This window comes from Stigmatopora nigra, chromosome 8 (assembly GCF_051989575.1).
Source record: "Stigmatopora nigra isolate UIUO_SnigA chromosome 8, RoL_Snig_1.1, whole genome shotgun sequence".
NCBI classification, from domain to species: domain Eukaryota; kingdom Metazoa; phylum Chordata; class Actinopteri; order Syngnathiformes; family Syngnathidae; genus Stigmatopora; species Stigmatopora nigra.
Genome location: NC_135515.1, coordinates 4802924 through 4830207, shown reverse-complemented (window position 1 = coordinate 4830207; position 27284 = coordinate 4802924). Strand labels below are relative to the sequence as shown.

Here is a 27284-nt window from a genome sequence, read left to right as displayed (position 1 = left end):
TTAATCACATGCAGAGTTTGCTGAGTTGCAATCATCATTTTTAAATCAGTGACCGTTCAGTCTTTGCACGCCCACGCAGCCAGCATGTCTGATTATACATATTACATGATGGATAACTTCTAGTATTTTATGCATACATGGTTAAGTCACATTTCTCACATCACATAACAACGTTAAGACTGCATGCGGGAGACAAATCCAACACGCAGAGACCCTTAAAACAAATATTTAGGTTGGAATTCTGAGAAATGGGATGTTGGAAGCCAGTGGCGACAGGGCAGCAATACTTTCTTGTCAGGTTGCAGAAATCATCTTTGAAACTGCTGCGTGTGAAATTTCTCTTAATTCTGCACAGACTTCCTTTTTGGTGGACTGAAACACCTTTTAAATCACCTAGACTTAGACACTAAAGTAAAATGTGTGTGTGTGTGTGTGTTTGGCAAGAATGGTGTCGTTGGATTTGCGTGTGAAATACATAACTGTGAGTGGTAGCATGACTTGTGGGTGATTTTCTTCATTTGTGTCTGGTTAAGATCACGTAATAGGAGAAGAACCACCTGTGTAATTACACCCACCATGGTTTCTCTTCTTTTGTAAAATAGAATGGTTTACATGTTTCTTAAAATACATCAAATAATTACACGTTCATTATTTACTTAAATGGATTCAGAATCGAAGCTCACAGATAAACATTGATCAATTTCAGATTTTTTTTCTTTTGGCAGTCAACAATGTTTTTCTTTTGTCCTTTCAATGATGAACAAAAATTTCAAACGCAATATTTTTTCTCAGATTATCCAACCTACATAAATGATATGGGAACTACTTCACTTACTATCACATTCATCCCAAAATAACATAAAAAACACGAAATGAAACAATATTTTTTCATATATATTTTATAACATTTTTTAAGTACATTTTAGAAATAGTGGCTACAAAACCTTTCCAGCAGAAATCATTGATGGGCCAGCATCAGCCTTTTTCTCTAGCAGACACATTTATTTCATACTTAACAAAAAAATTAAGAGAAAAAAAACATTTAAAAAAAATCGCTACATTGTTCAATCCAAGGCTACCTTTAATATCCCAGATGCACCAGATGTCTGCTAATCTTTTTAATAGAAAATATAAATTATTGAAAAAAATATTCAAATGTTTGTGAACTAAATACAATAAAAAAATATCTCAACAAATATACGACAAAACATACAAAAAGTGAAAACATTGTTTTGCTTGTGATTTTTTTTTTCGAAGGGAGAATACGCATATTCCACTTTTTAAGGACAAGTATATGCCAGCTAATTTTGTTCCGAAATTTTTACAGTAGATCGGTGATAACAAAAAGGTTTTAAAATATTTAAATTTCAACCGATTAACCCATCAGAAGAAACTTAAAAAGCATACTGAACTTTGAAAATGCAACTCTCTATGCAAAGTTCCTCTTCTTAAAATTAAAGCTGATATAAAACAGTGTTTTAAGCATGTAGGCACAATAAAATAAAAAAATAACAGTGTAATCGATAACAATTAAGGTCCGAATTGATGGTGTGTCTTTTTGAGTAAGTCCTACAGATAATCATAGGTGGACAAACATATTTCTAATGAAACATGAATTTAAACAATCAGTGGGAGACCCCTCTAAGCTAAATACATGAATCACTGCGCCAAAGGCAGATGTGCCATTCCATTTTGAAAACTGTGAGTGAACTGCGGTCGCTGTCTTCATGCCGTTTTGGTCTAAACACAAAAGTCTAAAGACCTCACAAGCTTTTGGTTATTATACCGGCTTTGTCGCTTGCTTATTTGCGTAATCCGGAACTCAGTGATGCATTATGAAACACAATCTGCACAAATAGACATCTCCAAAGCTATTTTCATCAATATGAGTAACATTGAGCTACTGTAAACAATAACATTGTATTTATAAGATGATGCTCAACTTTGGCATTTCCCATAAAGCCAGTGTAAAGCCCATTAATCAGTCTCATCTGTTACCAGTGAATCTTTATGCACTAATATACAATAATGGAATATTACGCACCTTCTGCAACTTCATATCATTGACATTCTTATTCTCAACCTATGCACATACTTGAGTTTTCTCTTGAGAATTTATTAGGATCGGTAGGAAGTGAATGTTTATATATAAACATAATTCTAATTAACCATTTGTTGTGCTTATTAACAAACTGACTTGTCAAAATTAGCAATTACCAGTGTGTGCTTGCCTAATGGATAATAAACGTGACAATTTTGGTACTCCACAAAAAACTCCTTTCTGCAAGTTTAACTTTGAAAAACGCCAACTAACATTAATTAAAAAACAGTATGTCCCAAAATAATGGATTTCAATTTTGAAACATGCTCAACTTTTTTTGTACAATTTCTAACTAACTTTTCACAAGTGCACGTTCAATTCCTTCACTTTCTCTTCCTTGAACACATGAAGCTTTCTTTCTCCTATTGCTACACAGAGCACCAAATTCTCCATTGGCCTCCAAAAATTTAGAAATGCCTACCTTAACCACACTTCACTTTTGACTTTGAGGAAGCCTTAAAACCCAACACTGCTAAAAATTGACAGTGAACTAAGGTACTTGAAACAGGTACAACCATAAACGTCCACCATAGAATTTCTTTTCGCAATGATTGTCTACTGTTTGCTAATACTGCTGGTATATGCAAAACAAAAAACAACAAAAACAACATAAAATAAAAATTACTGAACAATTTCAGTCACTGAGTCTCAGACAAGAAAGCATGTAAAGAAAGAGTTTCATAAGCAACGGTTACTTTCAGTTTCCTTTCACACATTCTTGTTATGATTGATCTCACACCATCCAATCCCATCAGCCTAAGGCTTTTAGACTTCTACAGCTCAACTCTTCTATTTCCACAGAATTACCATCATGGTTTTAACTTTTTTACAAATTACATGCCTGCTGCTGGGTTTGCATGGGTTGTGATCAGGTTCAGCAAAATAATACTCATCATCTTGACGTGTTTTGGTCCATGCTGAAAAATTAAAAAATCATAAACAATTGTATCTTGGTCCTCTTGTCTAAAGTTCCACCAGCACAGTGGCTCTTACATCTGCAAAAATACTAGCATAATATAGTATATCACACGCCCAAACCTCCAATTGCAACAGGATATGAATACAGGTGTTTGGCTTTTTGTCCTCTTTTAAATCCCCATCTTTGAGTGCTAAGATGAGAAAACAAGTTAGGCATTGAAAACATTTTCCCCCTCCCCCTAAATAAAGGTTCGTTAAGACCACTTAATGAGTGCCGGTCCATGCGGCTTCATTGTCTTTTGCATGACATTTATTCGTCCGTGTCTGGCTTTACATCCAGCATAGCGTGAAGCTCCTCAGGAGTGTAGCCCAGCAAGCTTTTTAAGTCACAAACAAAGCGGTACACATAGCGCTTCCCCGACGTCTTGTGGATGATGTTTTTATCGTAGTAGTAGCGCAGCCCACGGCTAAGCTTCTCATAGTTCATCTTGGGCTTGTTTTTCCTCTTACCCCACCTGCGAGCAACCTAAAGCACCATGGAAGAAAAGAAGAATCAGCAACATATATTGTACATGTTTTTGAAATACATTCATAAAACTGAACTTTCTTTAAATAAAAAGAACATTTGTTCATATGGTTAAATACTTAAGACCTCCCAGGGTGTGTGCTAGTGACCAGTGGAGGTCGCAACCTCTCACCTCATCAGGGTCGGAAAGCTTGAACTCCCAGCCGTCGCCTGTCCAGCTGATGAAGGACTGGCAAGACTTATCGGTCAGCAGCTCCAGAAGAAACTGCCACAGCTGGATAGGACCCGTGCCTGGAGACCATATGAAAAACACGTGTACAGTTTTCATAAGACTGGCTTGAAAAAAATAAAAAGTGGTGTCTTACTCCCTAAAATTCTTCTATTTTTACAGCAACATTGAGGAAGGAATTTCTCACAATTAATGGCTGTGTTCTACATGTGTCAACAATCTGTAATGTATGTTGCAAGTATCAGCGCTATGGTGCAAGACACAAGGTCAGAAATATACTACAGTAAACCTTCAAACTCCTGAATCACAAGTATTTTCATTGTGTATTCATGCTCCTGTGTTAACTTAAATTAAAGGTAGTGTTTCTTAGAAATCCAAATATAATCAGTCAGTTATTCAATTAATTTTCCGTATATCAAATATCCTAACAAGGGTTGTTGGATGGATCGGTGACCAGCCAATCACGGGGCCTCTTAAAGAATAGAAATTAGTTTGAAGATGACATTTTGTGACGGTAATAGAATAACCTGTTCTTGATGTTTTACAATGAAAAAGCGCAATAAAAGCGGAACAAAGACAGTTGGAAAAAAAACACTAGTTTCGCATGTGCTAGATTGACTGCAAAACACTTTGATGTTGTGGCGGCTTTTCAGCATATGCCCAAAACCCACCTGCTGCTGAGGCGTGGGTGTTGAAATGACAACTGTTTTTGCAGCACAACGCCCCAGCAAAAAAAGCCCCATACAGAAAAAAAGGTAGCGAAAGCCATCTCCAACTGTAATTTCATATATATACAAGCAAAAGCGTTCGGGGAAACCAAGCGTGTGGGTTACAAACTCGACATGTCATTTGTGACCATACAGCTTGTGTTTGAGACTATTAAGAATGCATATGGTGGTAACACTGTCGCTCTTTCACAACTTTGACTCACATTCCAATGTCTGCCACTGAAACAGTAAGGCCCTTCACCAGCAACGGCTACTTGCACACAAAATGCAGACCCCATTTTTATGAAAAGAAAAATGTTTCCAAAAATATTTCCAAAAATATAATACAATGTACAATAAGTGTACAGTGGGGCCTCACATTAGCAGCACTTTCACAGTCCTGTATGCGACCCACCCAAAATGGAAAATTTGATCCAATAAATTACAAAATGGCCAAATAGGCAATTAAATCTGTACTGAAGGACTACCAGGTGAATAAAAGTTGTAATATTGAGCACATTATTCATTTTTACAACAAAAGCAAAATTGCAGCATGATAAGTAGACTTATCTGTACATTTTGTCTACACATGTGAGGAATATTATATCAGACTAAATAGTTTGCGATGATGCAAGACATTTTTCGATGGAGTAGGCTGTTAAAATGTTGGTTAGTCAGAGGAAACTAAAGATATGTAGACAAATTATCTTCTGTGTCATTCCCACAATGGTGTGTTGCTTATGTCAGCACATTGATAAGAAATTGAGTGTAATGAAAAAAGGTTGCATTTTACCATACTACTGTCTTTTTTATCCCTTTGTTAAACCCACCAACACAAAAATAAGTGCAAAACGGGCTCTGTATCAAAATAGAACTAAAAGAGGTTAACTTTTGACATGTGTATGAAGACTGTAAAATTCAGAAAACTCATATAATCTAGGATACTATCAAAAGATAAAATGATCATTTTTCTCTGGATGATCATGTGCAAAGCTGGCTTTAGAAGTGTTGCTAAGACAACCTGCGAAATGTAGGTGGTGATGTGTGTTACAGATTGTTACGAGGAATATTAAACGTGAATAGAAGTGGAAAAAGCCAAAAGACAGAGAATCAAAGGAAATAATGGAAGAAGGACAACATATTTTGTTTCTCACATGCATGAATTGATTATTTATATTTCGAGAAATGTGCCTGAAGCATAACAAGGCACCGTACTGTGTGACTAATTATGAAGGTAGTCTTGGACAAAGCGTTCTTTGACATGGGAAAATGTTGCCTGTGCAAGAAAAATGTACTTTTATTTAAAGAAATAAAAGCAACAGGAATCACCCATCGCCAGGATTTGTAAGTCTCCTCACAAGTGTGCTTGATATTGCTGTGTTTATTGTGTGTGTATACATTTTTTCAAAAACTTTCCTATTAAACTGCTCACCTGTGTAACCTGCAAGTGCCGCTGCTGGAATGACGGGTTTGTCTTTGCTGAGGTCAGAACGTTCCCTCACATAGTCTTTAAAGGTGCCTTTGGGCTTGTGGCCATGTAAAGCTGTTGGGTAATCCTCTGAGTCAAAGCTGTCGTACGAAGGTACCCGTTGTAGACTGCTGAAAGATGACTGGCTGCTCCAGGACTGCGTCAAACGGTCACAGCTTTCAAAGCTCTCGGTACTCTCAAAAGAGTCTTGTCCAGCCAGCTTACCTGCAGATAAGTGGGTCATATTAAAAACCTAACAGCATCTATGTGTACAGTCTAAAACAGTAGTACTTAAAAAAGTCTAGTCACATTAGAATTTGTTTGTATATTTTATCTTTATGACTCTTTCCAAAAGAACCTCAACAACATGAATATGAATCGATACAGAAAAATGAGATCAGTCAATGACCATTTGCCCAAAGTCAGCTGGGATAGGCTCCAGGGCCTTTTAACTCATAACAGTATTAGCAGCGTTCAAAATAATGTTGATTTTCCTCGACCTAGAAAAGTGTGATAAGCATGTTTACCAAGAATTTGGATGAACCAAATGTTTTAGTTTTTTTTGTGAAATCAGGACTCTTGCATGCATTCAGACAGCAATAGACACTACCACACCACATAAATAACTCATGCCCAAAATATACAATGAACTCTACAGACTAATCTGAGGTTCAATCTCCTAGTTTATTCCAGGTTTAATTTGTGACCCCCTTACCTCTACTTAAACGTCCCACACACATGTTGTCAGGGGATACCACCTCCTGTTTAACAGAGAAGTAGTCGGCCTGCAGGGGGTTGATGGGTGTGTCCCGAAGAATGACAGCGGGGTATTCGCTTTCGTACTTGAGCGTTAGTAACTCTTCTGAGCTAATGGGGTGAAGCGTTTGGTAGGACTCTGTGATGAAGCTGGGTTCTGAGTATTCAGAAGGGGGAACGCACTGGGCATGCTCAACGCCATAGCCTGGAGAGGGGAGAGAGTGGAGAGAAAGCAGAGCAGGAAAGAGAAGAGCAAAACAGTGTAATGGGATCAATCTTTTAAGCAACCAGAGTGTTCATCCCTCATGTGAAGTCTATAACAACTGTGGCAGATGACACTGATAAGCAATTGAGGAAAATCACAAGGCTTTTACTAACAAAAAATAAAAATAAATAAATACAAGAAGCACTAATTTGAACTTTAAGACAGTTACAAACATCTTTGCTTTGTTATTATTCAATATGCTTGATTTTTATGTTTACAACTGCAATTCCAAACTAGTTAGGACATTATATACATAATGTAGGGCCCTTGCTGGCAAATTAAAAAGAAAACCAATCAGAAGTTCGTCAAAATACAACTAGAAGAAAATCTAAACTGTATCACTTTGCTTTAATGACAATTTATTATAAAATGTTTTCTCTCCTCAGTTTGAATGTCTTATTTTAAGATGCCCTCCTATAATATTACAACATGACTGAAAGTAAGTGTAGCAAGTACTTACTGACAAAGTAGTCTGAGGTATAACGGGATTCCTGGAAATTGGAGGTCAGTCCGTTGTTGGTGTAATGCTTTGTATCTTCTTCATGAAAAATAGATAAAGAATCAGTTGCTGAGCGTCAGTGACCTCGGCATCGATGTTATGTATCACGTAACTGCATGCATCATTCTGAAATATTAATGACCTAGGCGAACTTGTGCTTTCCTGTTTGGCTCTTGTTACTATAGCAAATATCGACTAGATGAATACAAGAAAAGATCACATCTCTTGTGTGGGTGTGTTTGTGTGCGTGTGTGTGTTTTTTTTAACATAATACATTTGAGTACCATCAATCTTATAACTCATGTGTGCGAATATGGGGATCTTACCTTTTTGAAGCATTTCTAAATGCTCCCAAAGGATGTCACCGACAAAGTCGGGTGCTAAATCCAGGAAGCGCTCTTTGCCCATGGCACACAGGTTGGCGCCATTCATGCAAAATCTGTCGAAGTCTACGTTCTTCAGGCTAAACTCATTCACAGTCCATGTTAGCCAAGCTCCTACGTGGTTTTCCGTCCACTGTCTGGGATCTAAAGGCCATCAAAGAAATAATAATTCCCCCAAATATGAGTGATTTAAAAAAAATACAATAAAATGCATTTAAAAAAATCTGCTCCGTGAGGGTAGATTATCACAGCATTTAAAAATGTAAGGTTACGATGTAGGTTCATCGTTCATCTACCTTTGGGTATGGCCAGTCGTTGCTGTTCTTTGGTAAAGCCACTGAATGTGGCCTTTAGAGCTTGGGACATCATCTCTTTACTCCCAGGAGTTAGCAGGGGAACATCACCACAATCTGGTTCTGTCAGAACACAGAGATGACAAAAAATGCAATCATTTATTGGTCAATAACCCAAGGAATCTAAGCAGGAGCCATGTGACAGCAGTATGAAATGAGAAGTATGAAATACTTATCCACACTCAATTAATGCACTGAAGAAGGGCAAGCGAAACAGTATAAGCATAGCATTGTCAGATCAGAATAAATGAATGGCAGATGAGCTCTAGTGGAATTATGGCAATGTGGAGCATTTTTCTTTTCATAAAACATGGAAGAATGTTTTGACCTCCCATTTTTAGCTCAGTATCATTCATAGAGGAAAAATATCACACTGTTTAGGCACACAGTGACTTACAAGACTTTTCCTCCCCGACTTATGAGTAAGATACAGTTTGTTTATTTTTCATTTCTCCAAAGGCCACCTTCTAGAGCACATACCTTCACATATGCTCCTGATGCCCATCAGTAACATCGTGACCTCTTTGTACCCCTCCTACAATGTAGCCCTGACACAGTGGACCTACTGTCGCCAGACCAAGCATGAGGTTAAACCCTGAGAAGGGTCAGGGGTCAAGAAATGAGGTGATGATGTCATCTAGGGTGCAACGAGACTTAGCCAAGTTGGGGGTGTGTGATCTGTCTTGAGGGTCTCACTCAGACACTACGCACACTGTTCTCTGTTTACAGCCAGTGGGCACCCAGTGGGGAACAGAACACCCTTTGATGCCTTTAAACATTGCCTGATGACTCGCGCTCACCTAATTAAATTGAACAGATTTAAGAAGTGTGAGATACTCAGACCAATATGGGAGATGGTCCTAAAAGGACAATGGACACCAAGATGACGAGGTTGGGCTGCAAAATTCTAAATCACTGACTCTAGTGATCAGTCAAGTATTGGATTATTCATATGTTTATGTTCATCATTGCGAAACATGGTGTCTGTGTACATCTGGGAGTTGTAATTGCACTCATTCCGATGTGTAGTCCAATTGTTTTACGAGAGTTTTTTCTTAGGGTTGTATATGATCAATTCAACTTGTTGGTTGAACTATTATTTAATAGTGTTGCTGAAATCTGAGTTAAAAAATGCAAACTACATATAGAAAAAGGAAAAATGACCACAGCATCATATCAAATGGCTTGTGGATTTATCTCCCAATATTGCAAAACTACATACACTTCATGCCTGCCATGACCACTCAGTGACGTCTCGACCCAGTCTGGAATTCACAGCCGCTTCCACTCCTTTTGCCCTTGTGACCAACATCTGCCAGCATAAAACCAACAATCTCACATGATCTTAACCTATGTAATAGTAGTAGCATAGTGTACTGCAGTTTGCATGTAATTTAGCAGTAACTTGAAAAAGTATATAACTGTGAAATGGCAAACTTGTGATCCTGATTTAAAGAGAAAATATATGATTTGCTGCAAATAAAATAAATATTGGTGTCGCGGGCCTTATAAAGTATCAAACACATTTCCTCTTCATATTTGCATTTAGATATACATTGTGATGGGATGAACACTATACATGCAGCCTAAGAATACAAACATATATTTTTTAAAACTTACACTTTCTACAGGCTGAAATGGGGGCTCAGACAGTCTGCCCTTTGATGTAAAAACCACAGCAAAGTGTGCCCGTTTATTTAAACTAGATCAAGTTGAGTTAAAGCTGCACTTGAGCCTCTCCCTCCCCATTGTGCTATTTAATACTTTTTGAAACTACTTAAGCGCAAAATCTTCCATCAAATACATGCAACACTAAGAGCTGCCATTAAAAACCGATGAACAAAACATCTCCCCCCCTAAAGTTTCAATGTTCACTGTATGGACTTGTGATGACGAAATTGAGCCTCTGAATGGCACCCAATACAGGTATGCCATTTCGTCCATAAGACACAATATGTTAAAGAACTAATAGTAATAGCAGCACCAACTCTGAATATGATCCTTGTGAAATGTATCTGCGGCAGAGACGTAATGAGTAGTTTAGTCCATTAGTGAAAGAGGCTAAGCTACCATCATTCTAGGCAATATCTAGTAAATGATGCCATGATAGGATTTCAATGCTTGCAAGTCCCATTAGAGACACAATGGTCAAATAAGTTCAAGCATCCATAAGTCATCACTTTCCACATTAGGCTGTGTGGTTCTGCCCACTTAGTTTACAAACATGGGCGTGGCTCTGTCGGGATGCAGAGTGGAAAATATGATGGAGGACATATAGAATAGTCAGCGATTTGGAGAAGTGAATCAGTTGTTTGGACATTCATTAATTCTTCATTCTTGTCAATAAATAAATAATGGGAAGGCTGCTGGCTGTGCTCTTTTCTAAAAAAGCGTCTGACAAGCTATTTTCCCCCAAATTTTGACTTTTACCACCAATCAAAACAAAACAATCTATAAAGGACCCAACGCTGCTAACCTACAAAACATAGATATTTAGCCCTAAACTAAATTGGATTTTATATTTGGGTTCGCAAAAAACATGAACAGGGCATGGTTGAATGGAAGAGGGGGCATCCTGGGGCGGTGGGTGCTTCAGGACTGCTAAGTATGGTGGATGAGTCACCAGAATGTAATACGATCCCATGAACGGGAGGTCTCTTAATGCTCTCTCACTTTTCCATGTCTATGGTGTGACATCACTTTGGGATCAATGCCATCTCCCAGGCCTTTTCTGGGACTTGGTTCATTCGTAAAGCCCAGACTACAATCTCCCATTTTGTGATGCAATGACAAACATCACATGAAAGTCAACCCCAAACAATGGGACAATATGCTTTTCATAGTGCAACTGTGTTGAATAAATCCTAGAGTTTTATCAGAGGATGGATATGAGTTGGTCTGATGAGCCAAATTTTGTGGGAAAAAAAAACTGGTAAATGATGCAAATCGTCTACCTTTGCTGATTTATGCTTTTCTTTCATATTCAAAACGCCATTTCAAAGTCAGTTTCCCCTGGCTAAGTGTTCACTTCCTGTGGGCATTAGAAAGAGTTGTGGGTTCAAGTAACGGTCAAAATCCACCACTAAGGTGTTTCTGAAGATCCAACATGAATATAAATCCACTCGGTACAGAAGAAAAGTGCAATATGTTTTGTCGTAATGCCCAAGTCCTATTATTGGAAACATTAAGACGAAAAGCCGAACACACGTGACAGTTCTATGTGGAACAATCTTTGCTGGAGATCATATCAGGAAACCAAAGCTCATACAATCCATACGCATGAAGGGGAGCATTCAGTACTCCAGAGGTGGCGACTTGGAGCAGCAATGGAGCAAGAGGAGGAGGGTTGTGTAGCAGTCTGGTTCTGAGAGGGATGCTTGTTCAGACAGCTGTTTAAATTTCCATCAGTTCAAAAGACCAGGAATAGGAGTGTAGCATCAACCAAGGGCAGACTCCCCCTAACACTTAACAAAACCATCACCATACCGCTTGCACAGATCATGATGCTGAGACAGTACTTTTATTCTTAGACAGCAACCACTGGTTTTGGCTGCCTTGTTGGAACACACAAGCCTGTGGTGGTGTAAAGAGGCTGTGCGGCATGAGACCATTCCTGCTGACATCTCTCTTTGGCAATGAAACTGGAGTTGTTTTGAATGATCATCACAGCAGACATGCCGGCTACTGAAGCAGACAATAAAGGAGACTAACACAGCTCGGCTGCCATACTGGCCTTCTAATTCCTCTCCATCAGGACCTCAAATCATGTTATCTTGTGATGTAGCAGTGCTACTGTTTCTGTTTATTTGTGTTTACACGGAGAAGCTTAACATTTTCACCAATAGTTTCATTAAAGCAATGTAAGAATGGAAAGAAAACCAATAGAGTTTGTATCACCTAATATTGTCTGTTCTATTCCAGCAACAAGCATCTATCAAATGAATCTATTAGCAATGAATCTATTATATACATTAACAAGTGAAAAAGTTACAATCAAGTTATTGCTAAACTGGTTAATTCAAAGTCGCACCTAATTTCAAGCGCCGCCCCAGCAAGGGCTAAATTTAAAATCCTCCAGAGGGGTATTCACACACAATAAGCAGGAAAAAACAAAACACCAAGTCTTCCAATAGATGCAGGTGGTTCGCATCCAGGCTCCTTCCCTTTTGTAAACAAACAGTGGATGCTCTGGGGGAACTGTTTGGGCATTAAACCAAACAGACGACACATTTGACAAACAGTTTATTTTGTGTGTTGCATTTTCTACATAACAACCCTTTTTTTCATTCAAACCGATAAATTCTGGAACCAGGTTAATTATGTAAGTGTATGTTATTTGGGGCAGCCACAATCGCTTACAACCCACACAGTCAATAGGACTGTATATGAATATTTAACCTGCAAGAAATTAGACGATATTTTTGCATTATTTGATTAAATGTTTAGATGATTTCCATCTAAATTAGGACACTCTGGGGTCATCTATGAGTAAGTAGTTGGGCTATGGACCTCTTTTACAGCCACAACTCTTAAGCATTCAAGTACAATCACTATTCTAAGATATACAACAGTCAGTTAAGATATACAACAGCCAGTTACAGAGGGCAGAGTTAAGAAGGTTTACAAAATGATTTTGCTACCCCTAGAATAATTAATCGATTCAACAAAAAGGTATAAAAACAATTCAATCAAATGCAAATTACCAGTAGAAACCAAAATGACATCTGTCTTAACTTCTTTTGTGCATGTCTTGAATAAACTGAGGCCCTGGTTGTAGTGGTGAGATAGTATGTGCAGAAGCCAAGCCACAGATGAATACTTGATAAATAAATGCCTCCCCCATGTTATAGTGCTTTCATCTTGCATTCTTACCATTCCATCTTTGTTTTATAATCACTAAATGTATATCACCAATCTCCTTATCTTCAACAAAGTCATCAAAATGGCTTGAGGTTTAAGTGGCAAAAGAACTTTCTGTTCATGAGGATCAGCTTTTATTTTAGGCTTGGGTGTAAACTGGGAATATTAAGAACATTTAAACGCAATCTTTCTTAAAGTGCATTCTTCAAATATGAAAAGAAAATGAATTTTCTTGAAACCAACTAGGGGGGGGCATTAAAGTTTGGCAGATTAGTGGAAAATTACAACTCAATGTTTTGCAATCTGAGATGGTTTTAATTTGAATTTGTCATTTAGGATCAAATGTGCTCCTTGTTGTCTCTCTCTGAGTCATCCCAACAAAGTGTGTGTGTGTGTGTGTGTTGGGGAAAAGGGGGGGTAACATTAGCGTCATACTATCAGTGTGACTGGTCAAGATGAGAACAAATGAACAAGTCTTGTAAAATTGTTGCCTGTTGAGTCACACAAAATGACTACCTGACCATGAAAGTATGCATTAAACAAACAAAAAAAAAGGATTCTGAAATGGCAGTTAATAATTAAACCATATAATTTGTATTTATATGAGAAGTGTTGCAAGTTATTAAAGCAAAATAAAGTTACTGTGTCTTTTGTTTTAAACCTATGTTCAAGCCACCAGTAATAACACTTAACCCACATAGATGTCATCCATTGAAAAGTCAACACTGCTGTAGAAAATAAATAAATAAATAAATAAAAGTTTCCATTTAATGACCTTCTTGGCTCTGGGAAAATATTTTGCTGCTATTTCACAGTATGTCTAATCACATTGATTAGACATAAAGTTGGCTGACTCATGGCATCAATTAGCTCTTGGAGAAGAAATTAGCCAAGAGGTTCACATACTATACTTAAATTTTTGTGTGGTGACTATTATGAAGATCAGAACATATTTTATGACTAATTTCAGCAGAGATCCAAGTAATCCCTGAAGGTTCATATACTTAGTCTTGCAACTGCATGTTACCCGTTTTGGCCAAAAGCTGCCGATCCTGTTGGTGGCCAGTGAGGTACACCATATTTTTAGTCTAGTCATACAAGGATTAAAACTACAAATTATACCTGAGACAACACACTGATGAAGGTGATCAAATTTGAAACAGGACTCAGAAGTACTGAAGTCGATTGAGTGGGTGAGTGTGTAAACCCCTGGAAATACAGACGCAAGTTTTATTTCATGTGTCAATGTACATATTTTCTGCTTGTAGTCCAGTATGTAATGTGGAAGCAAAAACCAGACTAACTCCAGTGAGACATCATCTAAACTTTTTAGCACATTGATAAATGCTCACAACTATTAGTTGGCCACACCTTACATAGTCTGTGGCTCTTTCAACCCCCACAATTCCTTCATCTATCTCAAACCATATGCTTGCTATTTAGCAGAATGTTGGTGTAACACGCCTTGCTTTATGAGTAAGTTTTATAAGCGATGATTAAGGCTTGTAGTTACTTGGGAACTTTAAGATAGGACATACTCTTGTTTAATTATTACACATTCATACAGGCAACTGGGGAGACGCCAGGCTGGATAACGATCCAACGAAGGAAATGCCATTTTGATGTCACAAAACTTTAAAGAACTTTGGGTGGGTTAGCACATTTTCCATTTGTATGAATGTCCTTTTTTTAAAACCACAGTCTAGTTCACAGAATTGTTTGAATCCAATTTAAACCACACCTTGTTGAAAAAGGAACAGGAAAAATGAGTTCTTAGTATTTGTTGCTGCAATGACATCATATTAATTTAAAGAAAAGTTCATTATATTTCTTCAAAAGTAGTTAGGAAAGTGTTTTTCCAATTATGGACCTCTTTAAAAACAAGTGAAAAGTGTCCCGAAATAAGTGGCCTACGAAAGCCTTTGACTCGGCGATTGACTTATAGTAACTTGTGAGACTTTCAGCCAAAAAAAATAAAAATAAAATAATCCTACTTGCTTTAATCAGCTCAACTTATTAACAATAACCTGAAGAAACATTGACAGGGACCACAGAGAACACAAACACTGCCATATATTATACAGCTTATAGTACTAAAAGTGCTGACACTAAAACAAGTCTGATTCTTATGCAACCGTGTTCTGGCAAATCTCTACAGGTCCTACCAAAGTGGGAAGGACTTCCTAGTTTTGCGTCACAAATGAAGAAACAGACATCTTATGAGGGCTATCAAGACTATTCTGCAGGCATGCCATTTACAACAGTGGAAGATCAGATAAAATCTTAGTCTCAAATGCCTCTCCTCTATCCCATCATGCATGACGTATTATCATCAGGAACATTCCTGTCTGTAGCTAAACCTTGACCATAATGCCTAACCAAAAAGAACAAGAAAATACAATTCAGAAACCCTGTAATTGATTTCCAACTATTTCAAATATTAGGTTAGAGATTTAGAAAATGAAGAAATCCAAAGGTCTCTCTTTTAACATCACTCCTCATCTTAACCTAATAGTGAGTTGTGTTATGTCTATTGCTACATTTCTCAATCTGACTCGTGTATGATTGCCATGAAACCTCAAAAACAAAACCTGCCGTCCCATTCACTAATGACATCCGGCAACTTTTTAAATTAGTTAGCATTAAAGGCTGAGTTCAGCAAAGTACGGCCCATTGTTCTGCAGAGTTGCATTATGTATTATGTAGGCATATGAATGGATGGTACTAATAACCAAAAAACACGACTTCCCTGAAATTCTGCAATTAGAAAAGTTTTGTCATATTTAGTAACTTGTACAACAACTTCAGTTAGTTACTGATTTTCCAGACCCACACTGAGACAGACTAACAACAACGTCAATAATGGTCCTAATATTAGCAAAGGTCTTATTTCCTGCATATTGACCTGCAAGCACAGTGCAATATATTTTTTTTTTTTTAAAAATCCAATATACAATGCATATGAGCTGTTTTTTTCTTTAGATATTACCCCTACAAATGTGCACACAACTATAAATAAGGAATAGCAATCCTAAAACTTTCTGTCATCTTCACTTTCTATGAGCTTTCTATTGCTTCTATTTTATTTACACAGTCACTGTAATTTCATTTTCAGTGTTTTGAAGCAGTGTGCAGAAACTGACACCCAGATTGCAGCCAACATATTAGATAGGCCGCAACTTTCCATGATGCAAATCAACAAAATACCGCTTTTAAGAACAGCACCTGCAAAGACGCAGTGGGTTAGAAACCACAGCTAAGAGCAAAAATCTACACATCTAAAAATAAAACGATTATAACCCACAACGCTGAAGATGCAACTAACAACAGTTGTGGTCCTGGATTGCCCCTGGAGTAAGCCAAGAGTTCCAGGCAAGCAGGGTCAGCAGAGAGGCAACCTCAACAGTGCAGATTCATCACATCAGCCAGCCTAAAAAAAAGCCAAGCAGCAAATAGATGAAGGGGGCTACTAAAAGGAGGTGGGGGGGACAGGAGCAGGGAGTTCGTGATGGAGGGGATGGTCGAGTCTCCCCTGCTGACAGCAGCCTTGGCGAGGTCAAGGATGAGTGTTAAGATGGGAGATAAACACGGAGATAGATTGGGATCAAAGCAAGAGTGAAAGACACTAAAAGTAAAAGCACATTTGTACGTGTTAACTTTTCCCACTGTTGCATTGTGATCAACAATATGATTCATCCACACAGGGTATTCTTTGATTGCATCAACATCAAAACCACTGGCGTGATTGCCTTTTTCTCAAGCGTAGTCCCACATTGAGCAATGTCATGTACTTGCCCGCTAAACGAAAAAAGAAAATGATGTACCGATCGCAGCCGCGTGGCACAACATACAGGAAAAAAAAACTTCAACAAGTCTACTCACCGTCCATTTTTTCAGCCTTTATGATTGTCAACGTTGGCTTCATATCGACAGCTGCCGTCATGATCATCAGAGCACTGTGCCACTACAATCGAGCCACTCCGATCACTCAATACAGAGAAGGGAGGCTGACGCGCTCCGGTCACTCTGAGTTCAGCCTCTTTCTAAATCTGTAAAACTCAACTAAAAATCTACTTTCTTTCCGTTCCCAACTTGACTTTTTCCTCCTCTATTCCTCTCCCGGCACACAGACTGTCCACACTCCTTTTTTTCCTCGTTCTTTCTCACACACTCACGCGCACACTCACTCCTTCCGCTCTAACCATGGAAAGGGGCGTGGCAGTGACCGAGCGACGACAGTATAGGTGGGCGGATTTTGGCGGTGTTGAACCGGGATTGGGAGGGTGAAATTTATGCAGGCGTGCCGCCGGTTTATTCACAATTCGATTACGAGCGCATCGCTCCAAGACACGCGCATGTGTGAGTACAGACTTTCCCGAAAGTAATGTTACAAATCTTTCATTGGGAAAAACAGCAACCCTGCAGTGTGACCTGTTCAGTAGCTTTCCACTAGGAAAAAGCATCACTAAAATTATTGGATGATCATAAGAGTAGTTTGACATACATCCCATTGACATATTCTAAATTCAAAACCATTATGATATCCAACGTGGTTGGGATTTTTTTTTATACACTTCTGCACACATCAGGCTCACATCAGTTTTTTATTATCAAATTATTGTTACTATTTTATTTGTAATACAAAGACAACAGCATAAATCACGTTATCTCATCTTATCTCATTTCTGAACCGCTTTATCCTCATTAGGGTCGTGTGGGGTGCTGGAGCCTATCCCAAAATCCTAAATCACGTTATGTATGCTTAAAAAAACTTAAATCATGTTTTGTACATAGCCAACAAAATGTTGTACTCTGCAATATACATCTTTCTCATATCATAGAAACAAAATACTTTTTGTTAATCAATGAGTGAGTCACACTTTAAAAATGGCTAAGCTTTTTTTGCATGCAATCATTATCAATATACAATATTCCCTGAGAAACAACTATTTCTCTAATTTGAATTCATAAAGTATTACTTTGGATCACTATACTGCTCACGAAGCAGATTTCTATAAGATTTCAATAACACTTATCTGAAAATCCACCCATTTCGTAAACAACCTTATTTGTGTGTTTCTTTTATGAAGACATATGAGCATCGATATGACACGGCAAATGATGAATGCATGTTTTTCTAAATGAGAAGATGTGGATGGAGGCAGAGGAGCCGAGGATATCGATCTTGTATAGCTCTTGAAACCAGTGCTACTTCACTGGTTCCATTAGCAAGCATGGGTCAGGTTTCACTGCCCTGATAGGAGCCTTGTTTCGGAAGAGTGCTGTTGGGTGGGTTATGTGGTGAGGGGCAATGCCTCGCCAAAGAGGTGATGAGGAGAAGAATGGACAGGGAGATGGGGGAAGGGGCTTGGTTGTACAGTGCCTTCTACTTAACCCTAGTCAGTCTTTTTGAGTGTACATCTTTGTTTTGTTTTCTGTCAATAAACTCCCCCATATCTGTTTTTCAAAGGACATAGCATGTGCTTTAATGCCTTGGGGTGGCAATCAGTGTTCTTACAGTGGTGTTGACTATTAGCTTCAGTGGCAACTCAAGAAACTGTTTAAAGTGGCGGCCAGATGGACCCACTTAAAAATTTTGGGTTGTACAATAAAACTGAAAGCCATAATTTCCCTAGTGTGATGAGTGTCAAACTTAATCATCGGAAGGGGGATGCTCGTGAGTTTTAACTCACGGTGCATGGAAGGTGAAGAGCAGAAGCTTGTCTGGCAGTGCATTTGCGATGAAATGTACAAGTAAAAAAAAAAGTGACATTACAAAGGCAAGCATGCCATTTCAAAAGAGATTGAAATTAAATGAAAAAAATGAATTGCATTGGAGAAAATAAGATTAGTGCTTCTTTGAGTCTTGTTTTGACCAAGGGTTGCCATTCAGGACATACGTATTTAATCAAGAAACTTGATTGGGCTTGGCTACATAACTCCAAAGGGTGTTATGTAGACAAGAGTGTGTGGTAATGTTGTGACACAAGTTAGTCAGTACAAAAGGTAATTATGCAATTAAATGAAGGCAAGTAAAGTACAGTATGTTTTCTTGTTTGTTTCTTCCCTGGTTGTTCATATTTATTAAGTACTTTGGTATAACTTAAGGACTGGAATTAAGCCCATCATGATAACACAGCATTTATCATTTTAAACAGTACTGCTTAGCTCATGGCTGATCTTGACAATAATACCCTGCTTGTTTTTTGTTTTGTTTTATCTAGTCACATGTTTACAAAGAGTCATGAAATCTGATCAACTTCTGACATTCAGGGACATTGTCACTTGTGGCAACAATGTCAAACATCACACTGCACAAGGCTGGAAAACAACAATTGTTAGATATTAAAGTTTAATTTTATGCTTAAAAAGATGGACTGCAAATTGATTTACATTAAAAATAACCTAAAAGAGTTAAAGAGTATATAGGTACCTTTTGCTGAGAAAATTATATATATATATTTTATGTTCAAGGCTGTTGCCATGGTTTTCACAGTTGAGTGGCACTGTAGTAAAGCCCAGCTAGATGATGTAGCAGTTTTTCTGGCACATCTGTGTCTCCTGCATGTCTACAATCATCAAATAGAGCACCTGCTCTTTTTACCAGACATTACTGAAAGGTTATTCAATCTGGGCAATGCATACAAATGGCAGAACCTGGTGTCTGCTTGATTTAGGTTGCTTATTCCGTGTAGAGGCACCCAATGACAGTTTTTGTCTGGATTCATACGTATCAAATGTGAAACGACTTCTACGACAAATAAAATCAATGTGTAGAACATGCTTGACAATGTTCGCTCTGTGTGAATAGATGTTTAGTGTGCAATCAATCAGTCACTCTTTCTCAGGCAGTCCAACACAGACGCAGATGGGTAATAGACACAAGCACACGCATGCAAGCCACAGACAGTTTAACAGTAAAACAGTAGGATCTTTGTAGATGCTGTCTAGTGGCACTGTGACAGCTCTATCAAGGGTCCATGCTCCCCGAAGGTGCCACAGGCTTGATGCCGCCTCCTCCTGAGATCTAAGGCTTAGCTGAGTGACTCAAAGCAAAAGTTAAAGTGGGTTTATTTGGATGGGCGTGTGTGATTTTTTCCAGTGGTGTTTAATGCACTTGTGTGCCCCTTTCCCTTGTGCCTCAGCATTCCAAAGTCTGCGTGTGCACAGTATAAGTGCACTGGGAAAGTAGAAGAGCCCCCTGAATAAAGGCTTTTCTGATCAATTAGCTTTGCTAAAAAGGACATCTCTTCCTCCATTAGCGGCACCACGTGCCCCCCATCACTCCATTGTGTAGATAATTCAATTATCCCCACCCCCTCGGAGTCTTTTTGCCTCCCAGACCTCCCTCTCTCTGTCTTGCCCTCTCTTTCTTTCTCTCTTGCTCGCTCCACCCAGGCCATAATGTTGCCGACATGCTCTCAGATAAAGCTCTCCTAGAGCAGCTCTAATTTGGTTCACATTGAATGAATGATGGTTGTACAGAGGAATAAGTAGGCACACTAAGGAGAGAGATAGCAACTACATTTTTGTTTACTTCCTTTCTTAAAACATCACTCTACAAAAAAAACTACAATTCCGTTGTACATTTATTTTCATTGCCATCACACAAGTGTGCTTTGATTATGACAATGATTTTGTATTTTCAAAACGCAAAATTGGTCACAAATAATAAACCAGAAAGACAAAAACCTCAATTTCAGCTTTGACATGTTTCAACAGATCCACTTCATATAAAATTATGACATTTTAGTGCGATAATATGGAGCTAAATAAATGCCCAAAATATTAACTTCCACAGTACTATCAAAAACTTACTTGGCGCGCCTCTCTCTTTACTGACTTAACACCTGTGACCTCTGACCAATCATGATTTGGAAGCATAGTAGCTATGCAGCACATTCCTCTGCAGTTGTCTATGACTTTTCCATGTTTGGACTCTTGTTTTGTTTTATTGTTGAAAGGGGAAGTGTGCACTGGCCTGATTAGCATCACTGCTTCCTCCTTTCCCATAACCCCCCCAAGACCCCCGCATGTCCCATGTTTACTTGAAGAAATAAAAAAATCTCCGTGCACCCGTGTGGACGTGACCTGCACCCCCCCACACACCCCCTCCCTCTTCCCCCATGACGCTACACGTGTCACCCACCCTCTTCCTAGCCCACTCGAATCCTCTTCTCCCAACGTGAGCGGTGATTCCGTTCCCTTGACTTCCCTTCTTATCTGTCCTCTCAGTTCAACCTCCATCCCGCCCACTCACTTCCAAGTGAAACCTCACCCACCACCCTCTACTTTCCCAAATCACCAGCGCCCACCCTTCTAAATGTCCAGCTGTCAAATCACATCAAATAAAACACAGGCCAATGGTCCCTGAGTGCCAGATCACAGCTGCATAGAGTAAATGGAAGGACATGTTTAAATGGACACACAATGGTGCAAACGGGTTCTGTGTTTGTGTGCGTGTGTGTGCTTTTCTGAATAGGAGGATGCTGTAATATTATATCCACCAGAGTGCATGGTGGGAATTTAATGAATGAATCTGTGCCTACATTGCAATCAATGCTAGATGGCCTTGAGAATAAATCAGGGTTAGAATTCTACATGATGGAATATGGAGCAACACAGACACAAAGAAACATGCATAGTGGGAATTATTGCATGGAGGCTTTACAGCAACCTGAGTGGCAGTGGCAATGTATAACAGGGTTGGGTCAGTGTAAACATAACCATGGCATGGCTGTAGGATATCAAGAGGAACAGTGTGTGACATTGGGCTCTTTGCCAAAAATGAGATGGTCCCCTTACGTTCAACATCTGCTCTTTACTCATGCTCATACAATCAACATGTCATTTTTAACAGTTCCCTGTTTATATTTCACAGAAGGGAGCGGAATCACACTCTGAGGAAAGTTTAAAATGTTGGATACTTTCATTTAATTTAACTTTTTTTTCTTCTCACAATCCAATTTGGCTATTTTTGGAACATCAAACAGTTAAATTCACATGCATGGGCAATTTTAGGCTGCTTTGAACTTGAAGATTGTATTTCTGGAAAGTGGAAAAAAAGCTAAAGTACCTGGACAAAGCAAATTGTTTGCAAACCCCAACTTGTAAATGTTAAACACTGATCTATAGTATTTTTTGGGGGGTTATTAAATAGCATGCCCAATGATAATTTTATCAGTGAACTTGTCCAAAAAGTGAAAGTCTCTATATAAGAAGTATAACTGAAGGTCAGTATTGGGTCAATTTTTTTCCACTTAGCAATGTACTTCTAAACGCTGGGAGCAAAGAAGTGAAGCTGCAAAGGAGTGTGTCTCTAGTAACAAACAACATCAAATCCCTTCAAATCCTGCCTCGCTCACATACACGCCAACACTCACAAGCATCCACACACACACACACACACACTAGCACCTCTCAAGAGACCAAACCAAAGGCTTGGGAAAAAGATAGCTGATTTTCACCCCCAAACCCTGCAAATCGCGTTCCCTTCTCCAAGCTTTTTACCCCCAGCATCTGGCCAAGGAAAGGGACATAAGAAATCACCCAAGATACTATACACTGGCACTGTGACGTGCATCCCAGGCTGGCAGCATCAATTACCTTTGAGGATTAGAAGATACCAAAGTCAAGTGCACTGGAAATAATATTTTAGATTCAAATAAAACCTCCATTAAAAAGAAAGAAAAAATATGGAAAGAGATAAAAAAGGATTAGAATGCGATTGGTTGTAGCCTTTTTCTCATAAAGGCTTGGCATTGTTAGGATGTTGTAGCTGCATGAAATGTCTACTATTTTCCAAAATGTTCCTTGACCTCAGCTGATGTCAAACTATAGGGAATGAGCGTTTGGGGAGTGCCTGACCTATCAAAAAAAGTTAGTGGAAAATCTATTCAGCTTTTGCACAACAAGGGTAACATAACCCAAACAAGCCTGTTTGTGGTGGTAACTTTCATATAATTTATGATTATATGTTTATTAAGAAAACAAATTGACATTTGACAAAGGCCTTAAATGTCTGAATAGTGGGATCTTAAATAGTATTTATCCTCTCATGTGATGATGATTCATAGTCTTGATGGACCAAGAAATCTTAATTTGAAAAGCCTGCAGCCCTTGCTTTGAATCTTGATTTGGTTTCAATTCAGGATTCCGTTTTTTTTTTTTTAGAAGACTCCATGACCAATGAATATTGCTCAAGTTCAGCGTGAAACCACTTGCAACACATCAAACAATCATTATGATTTAGTAATGAAGATGATCAAGATTGTTATTCTTTGACTTTCGTCCACATCTTACCTGTGGGACACAACTCATGTCCATTAGGGACCTCCTGAAGTGGAATATCATGAAGATGGAAAGGCTGGGAAGGGTAGCACTGTTGCTGGTGTTGGACTGCAGCTAGGAGATGCAACTGGGGTCCCACGGCAACCCCTCCATTCTGTCTCTGGATGGAAAAAAGACAGAGTAATCATTTATTATGTTTCGTGGCTACATTTATCTCTACTGTGTTTATTGAGCTTATCACAAAAACATATGAGGCTGCACTGAAGGGAAGTCAAGATTTGACAGGGGAGAAGGAAAGACATTAAAATTCTTTGTGGATATAGAAGATAGTGAACAATTGACCATTTTTAGTATATCTAAGCCTGCAATTGTCAACAAACAAGAAGTTTCAATAGATAGGAAAGTGTGTTTGCCCATGAAATTAAATGTGTTCATCTTTGCACAATTCAGAAAATTGTGTCGTTTGTGGCCACCCTTCATGAAATAATATCAATAAGAATAATTTATACAGAATGTTTGTCAAGCTATTGAAGCAAACACGAAGACTTCTCATTCTCGTTCATTCAAACAAGTTTGTGGCGCATTCACCTTCTGACCAAGTCTGCCCTCGTATGAAAGCGTCTCAATTCCAAAGGCGAGCATCACCACCTGAGCCAATTAAGACCTGTGGTTCTGTAACCTTCCATGTTTTCTTTCAGGCCAGTGTGGGGTTTCCATTACCATATAACCTCAGTCTTTTATCCTAATTCGCTAAAGCTCTGCATACTAATGGAGGCATTTGTGTTTCTGCTCCTTGGCCTACACCATTTGAATGCTCACCTGCCAGGAATCCCAATGTTCCCTGCTACTCCCGAGTCTATTTGTAAATAACTGAATCCAGACCACTGAGTGGATGGCTCAGCTAAGCAGTGGTAGAGATGCTCCGACTCCAATTGGGCTTGTTAGTCCAAGGTTGGAGGCTCTATATGAACGCCAAAAGTACATGTTGATGCATGGTTTTTGGACAATGGCAATAAAGAACATCTTTGATTAAATCACGAAGGACAACATGTGTAAGAGTTCTAAATGCCACCATGTTGGGCCACAGGACTCATTCGCATACCTGTCAACTGGTACGTTCTCGCCGTAATTGGTACAACTGAAAGCCCATTTTTATATTGGTACGCTGTACACATGAAAATGGTACGCTAAACGGTGATTTTGAGAAAAAAAAATAAATTAAGGCACTTTCTAGCCATTTTTCACCATCCGCCATTGTTTCTTCCCGGAAACGCATGTCTGCCAAGTGATATATGTACCGGCGCCTCTGATTGGCTAAAAAACGCATGTCTGCCAAGTGATATATGTACCGGCGCCTCTGATTGGCTAAAAAAAAAAGATCATGATAAACATTTCGTTTTGTAACACTTTCACCATGTGATTTCCGTTTCCTGTTCCCTTGTTTATGTTTACTTTCATTTTCACTTGTTGTTCGTGATTTTTTACAAAAAAGTAAAGTGGTAAGATTTTCCATGTATTTATACATATATGTAAGGGCGAAAACAAAATTTGGTAAGATCACAAATGGTTCGAGGTTGACAGGTATGCATTCGTAGAGTACTTGTCTCCCAAACTATAGTTATGAACTTTTCCCCTGTGCTGATGATCATGTCAAAGTCTCTTTAAGCAAGATACTGACCCCCACATATCTCCTGATGCTGTGCTATGAATAATTGAATGAGATGACAGTGTCAAAGCACTTTGAGTGGCTTGAAGGTGGAAAAGTGGTACTAAAAGAAATACTCAATTGCCATTTACCAAAAATGAGAAAGAGCAGTTAAAATTATTATGGAATAAAAAGTTGAAAACAAACACATCAGTATACATTGTGCCAAAGCATCTCCTAACACTCACACCTGGCTAGTGTGGTAGTCAAAACTAATTTATGAGAGGTAGAAATGAGGTTGGGGGTCTCACCATTGCAGCCAGGCAGTCACAGGGGTGAAGGGCCGGATAGGATGAAACTGGATCCATGTAGTAACTCATCGTGGACACTGCAGACAGCAGAGGTTGGGCCTGTTGAAGGGATCAACACAACATGAAGCAGTGTGAGTTGAGCCATCAATCACATACTGTTTACACTGTGAGTGCTGCGTGCGTGGGAGTATGTGTGTGAGCAACTGTAAAAGATAAGAGTGGGAAGTACAGGGAGACAAGGGACTTCAGCCCCCCAAAAAACTAATCTACTCATTAGTAGTGTTATAGTTCACTTTAAATTGCATGCATTCAGGCTCAAGAGGCGGATTAAACCCCAGACTGTTCGACAGTCAATCGTAGGGAAAGAAAACCATACGTATTCACATTCAAAATGGGAAATGATCCCACTCTGCCCGTACTGATTCTAAAATTGTCCTTTCTCTCTGGTGGTAAATGCACTCCTGAATCTGTCAATTTAAGCTACACAACAACCATTGATATTCACCCCTGAAGACATTTAACAGTAGCATACACCTTTATATTTTTTACATGGGAGCAGAAAGAAAATGCCATATATAGTAACACTTTCCAACCTCATCAAACTATACCAATATCAAAATAATTGAAAATAAATCATTGGTTCAATTATAATTGCATCAGTGATAGAGTAGTGTTACATTCAGATGACAAGCCGTTACAAACCAGTGGCTGTGTCAATATTGGTGATAATATATGAATTGCTTATCTCTCCACTGCATGTGCCCGATGACTGATTGACAACTAAGGTGTCGACTTCAAACTGGGATTTTTACCATGAAAATCTGGACAAAATATAAAGCAGAGTTGACAATGGATGGATGGATACTGTAATACATTTGATATATAAGATATGTGTCTCAATAATTTGGGGAAAGCTGGTTAAGTTTTTTTCAGTTGGGAACTCCAATTATATTGCATGCAGATTGCTGATAAAAGTAGACTACAATCTACAATTCCTCGGAATCATTTCAGTGAGTAGGAACAGAGTCCAGTCTGTTTAAAATCCTTTTTTTTAGAACCGCCTCTCATTTAAGATGTCTTCCCCTCCCACAAAATTCACTTCCATTTGTTATACAGCTACTTACAGCATCAATAGATACCAGAGGTGGAAAAGATTTGAAACACGTGGTTTCATTCTTATTTGGGTGTTAAAAAACGGCACATGTGTTTTAGGCACATTGATAGTTGATGAGATAATGCTAAACATTTTTTAACAAGAGTTTTTACTTGCTTAACATCCAGAATAATGTCCAAATCACATTTGGTTTAAATTCCATGATGCTGATGAGGTGCACCAATAAATGAGTGAAGTAAAAAAAAAAACAAATACAAATAAAAAAAAATAATAAAAAAAGGAAGGAAATAGTTTGAGATAACTGGACTGATGTGAATTCATTAAATGAAAAACAGAGTAGAAAAAAAACTTTTATACTAATCTAGATTTTACGCACATTAAACGCTGACGTCACAAATTCTAGTAGGTCAAGTATTTAAAAAAACGCACAATAAAAAAAGCTAAATAAAACTGACAAGAAACTTTTAGGGATGAATCAATCCATAAAACAATAAGCAATGCGTGTTTTTCTAGTTATGAATGGTGAAATCTTACCGAATGTGTTGAGAAGTTTGAAGCTGCAGACGTGAGTAATTTGAGAGACGCTCTACCTGCTTCGAGCGACTCCCGGCGGAAAAGGAGCAGGAATATTATATAGACACACGCAGTCCCTCCCTCGATCATAACGGTGATCCTCTCCAAATCGCCTTTTCCCCCTTTTGGCGTGGACGCACGCACCTCACACGCAGAAGCTGCTCACGTGCGCACAGGTGAAAACTTGCAACCGTCTCATGGTCAGTAAGATAGGAGATCACTTCACTGGTTTCCATTTTAATGAAATAGACAGTAATATCATGCATAGCCACAAAAATAATTGCAC

At 38.6% G+C, this 27284-nt stretch overlaps 2 protein-coding genes across 4 annotated transcripts in view; one reads left to right on the top strand and one right to left on the bottom strand.

Moving 5' to 3' along the window:
• Positions 1-3283: 3283 nt before the first annotated feature.
• On the bottom strand, positions 3284-27191 carry ets1 (v-ets avian erythroblastosis virus E26 oncogene homolog 1). 2 transcript variants are annotated; one of them, XM_077722038.1, is made up of 10 exons: positions 26960-27191; positions 25312-25410; positions 23368-23515; positions 8149-8268; positions 7796-7996; positions 7431-7508; positions 6665-6910; positions 5914-6174; positions 3718-3836; positions 3284-3545 (listed from the first exon to the last, which is right to left on the bottom strand). In XM_077722038.1, exons 1-10 carry the CDS (start codon positions 27086-27088, stop codon positions 3330-3332), a joined length of 1617 nt encoding a protein of 538 aa, XP_077578164.1. In that variant the 5' UTR covers positions 27089-27191; the 3' UTR covers positions 3284-3329. The 2 variants fall into 2 exon arrangements, with proteins under 2 accessions (XP_077578164.1, XP_077578163.1); XM_077722037.1 differs by lacking the exons at positions 23368-23515; positions 25312-25410; positions 26960-27191 and adding an exon at positions 16948-17305.
• fli1 (Fli-1 proto-oncogene, ETS transcription factor) overlaps positions 26871-27284 on the top strand; it is a 34841-nt gene continuing 34427 nt past the window's right edge. The window contains exon 1 of one of the 2 annotated variants that reach the window (XM_077722031.1): positions 26871-27174. Coding sequence is in view for 1 of the 2 variants with exons in the window: in XM_077722030.1 (XP_077578156.1) it covers positions 27196-27198 (3 nt within the window). In the remaining variant the exon portion in view is untranslated. Of the gene's footprint in view, positions 27199-27284 lie in introns of both variants that reach the window. The other variant, XM_077722030.1, reaches the window with a different exon arrangement.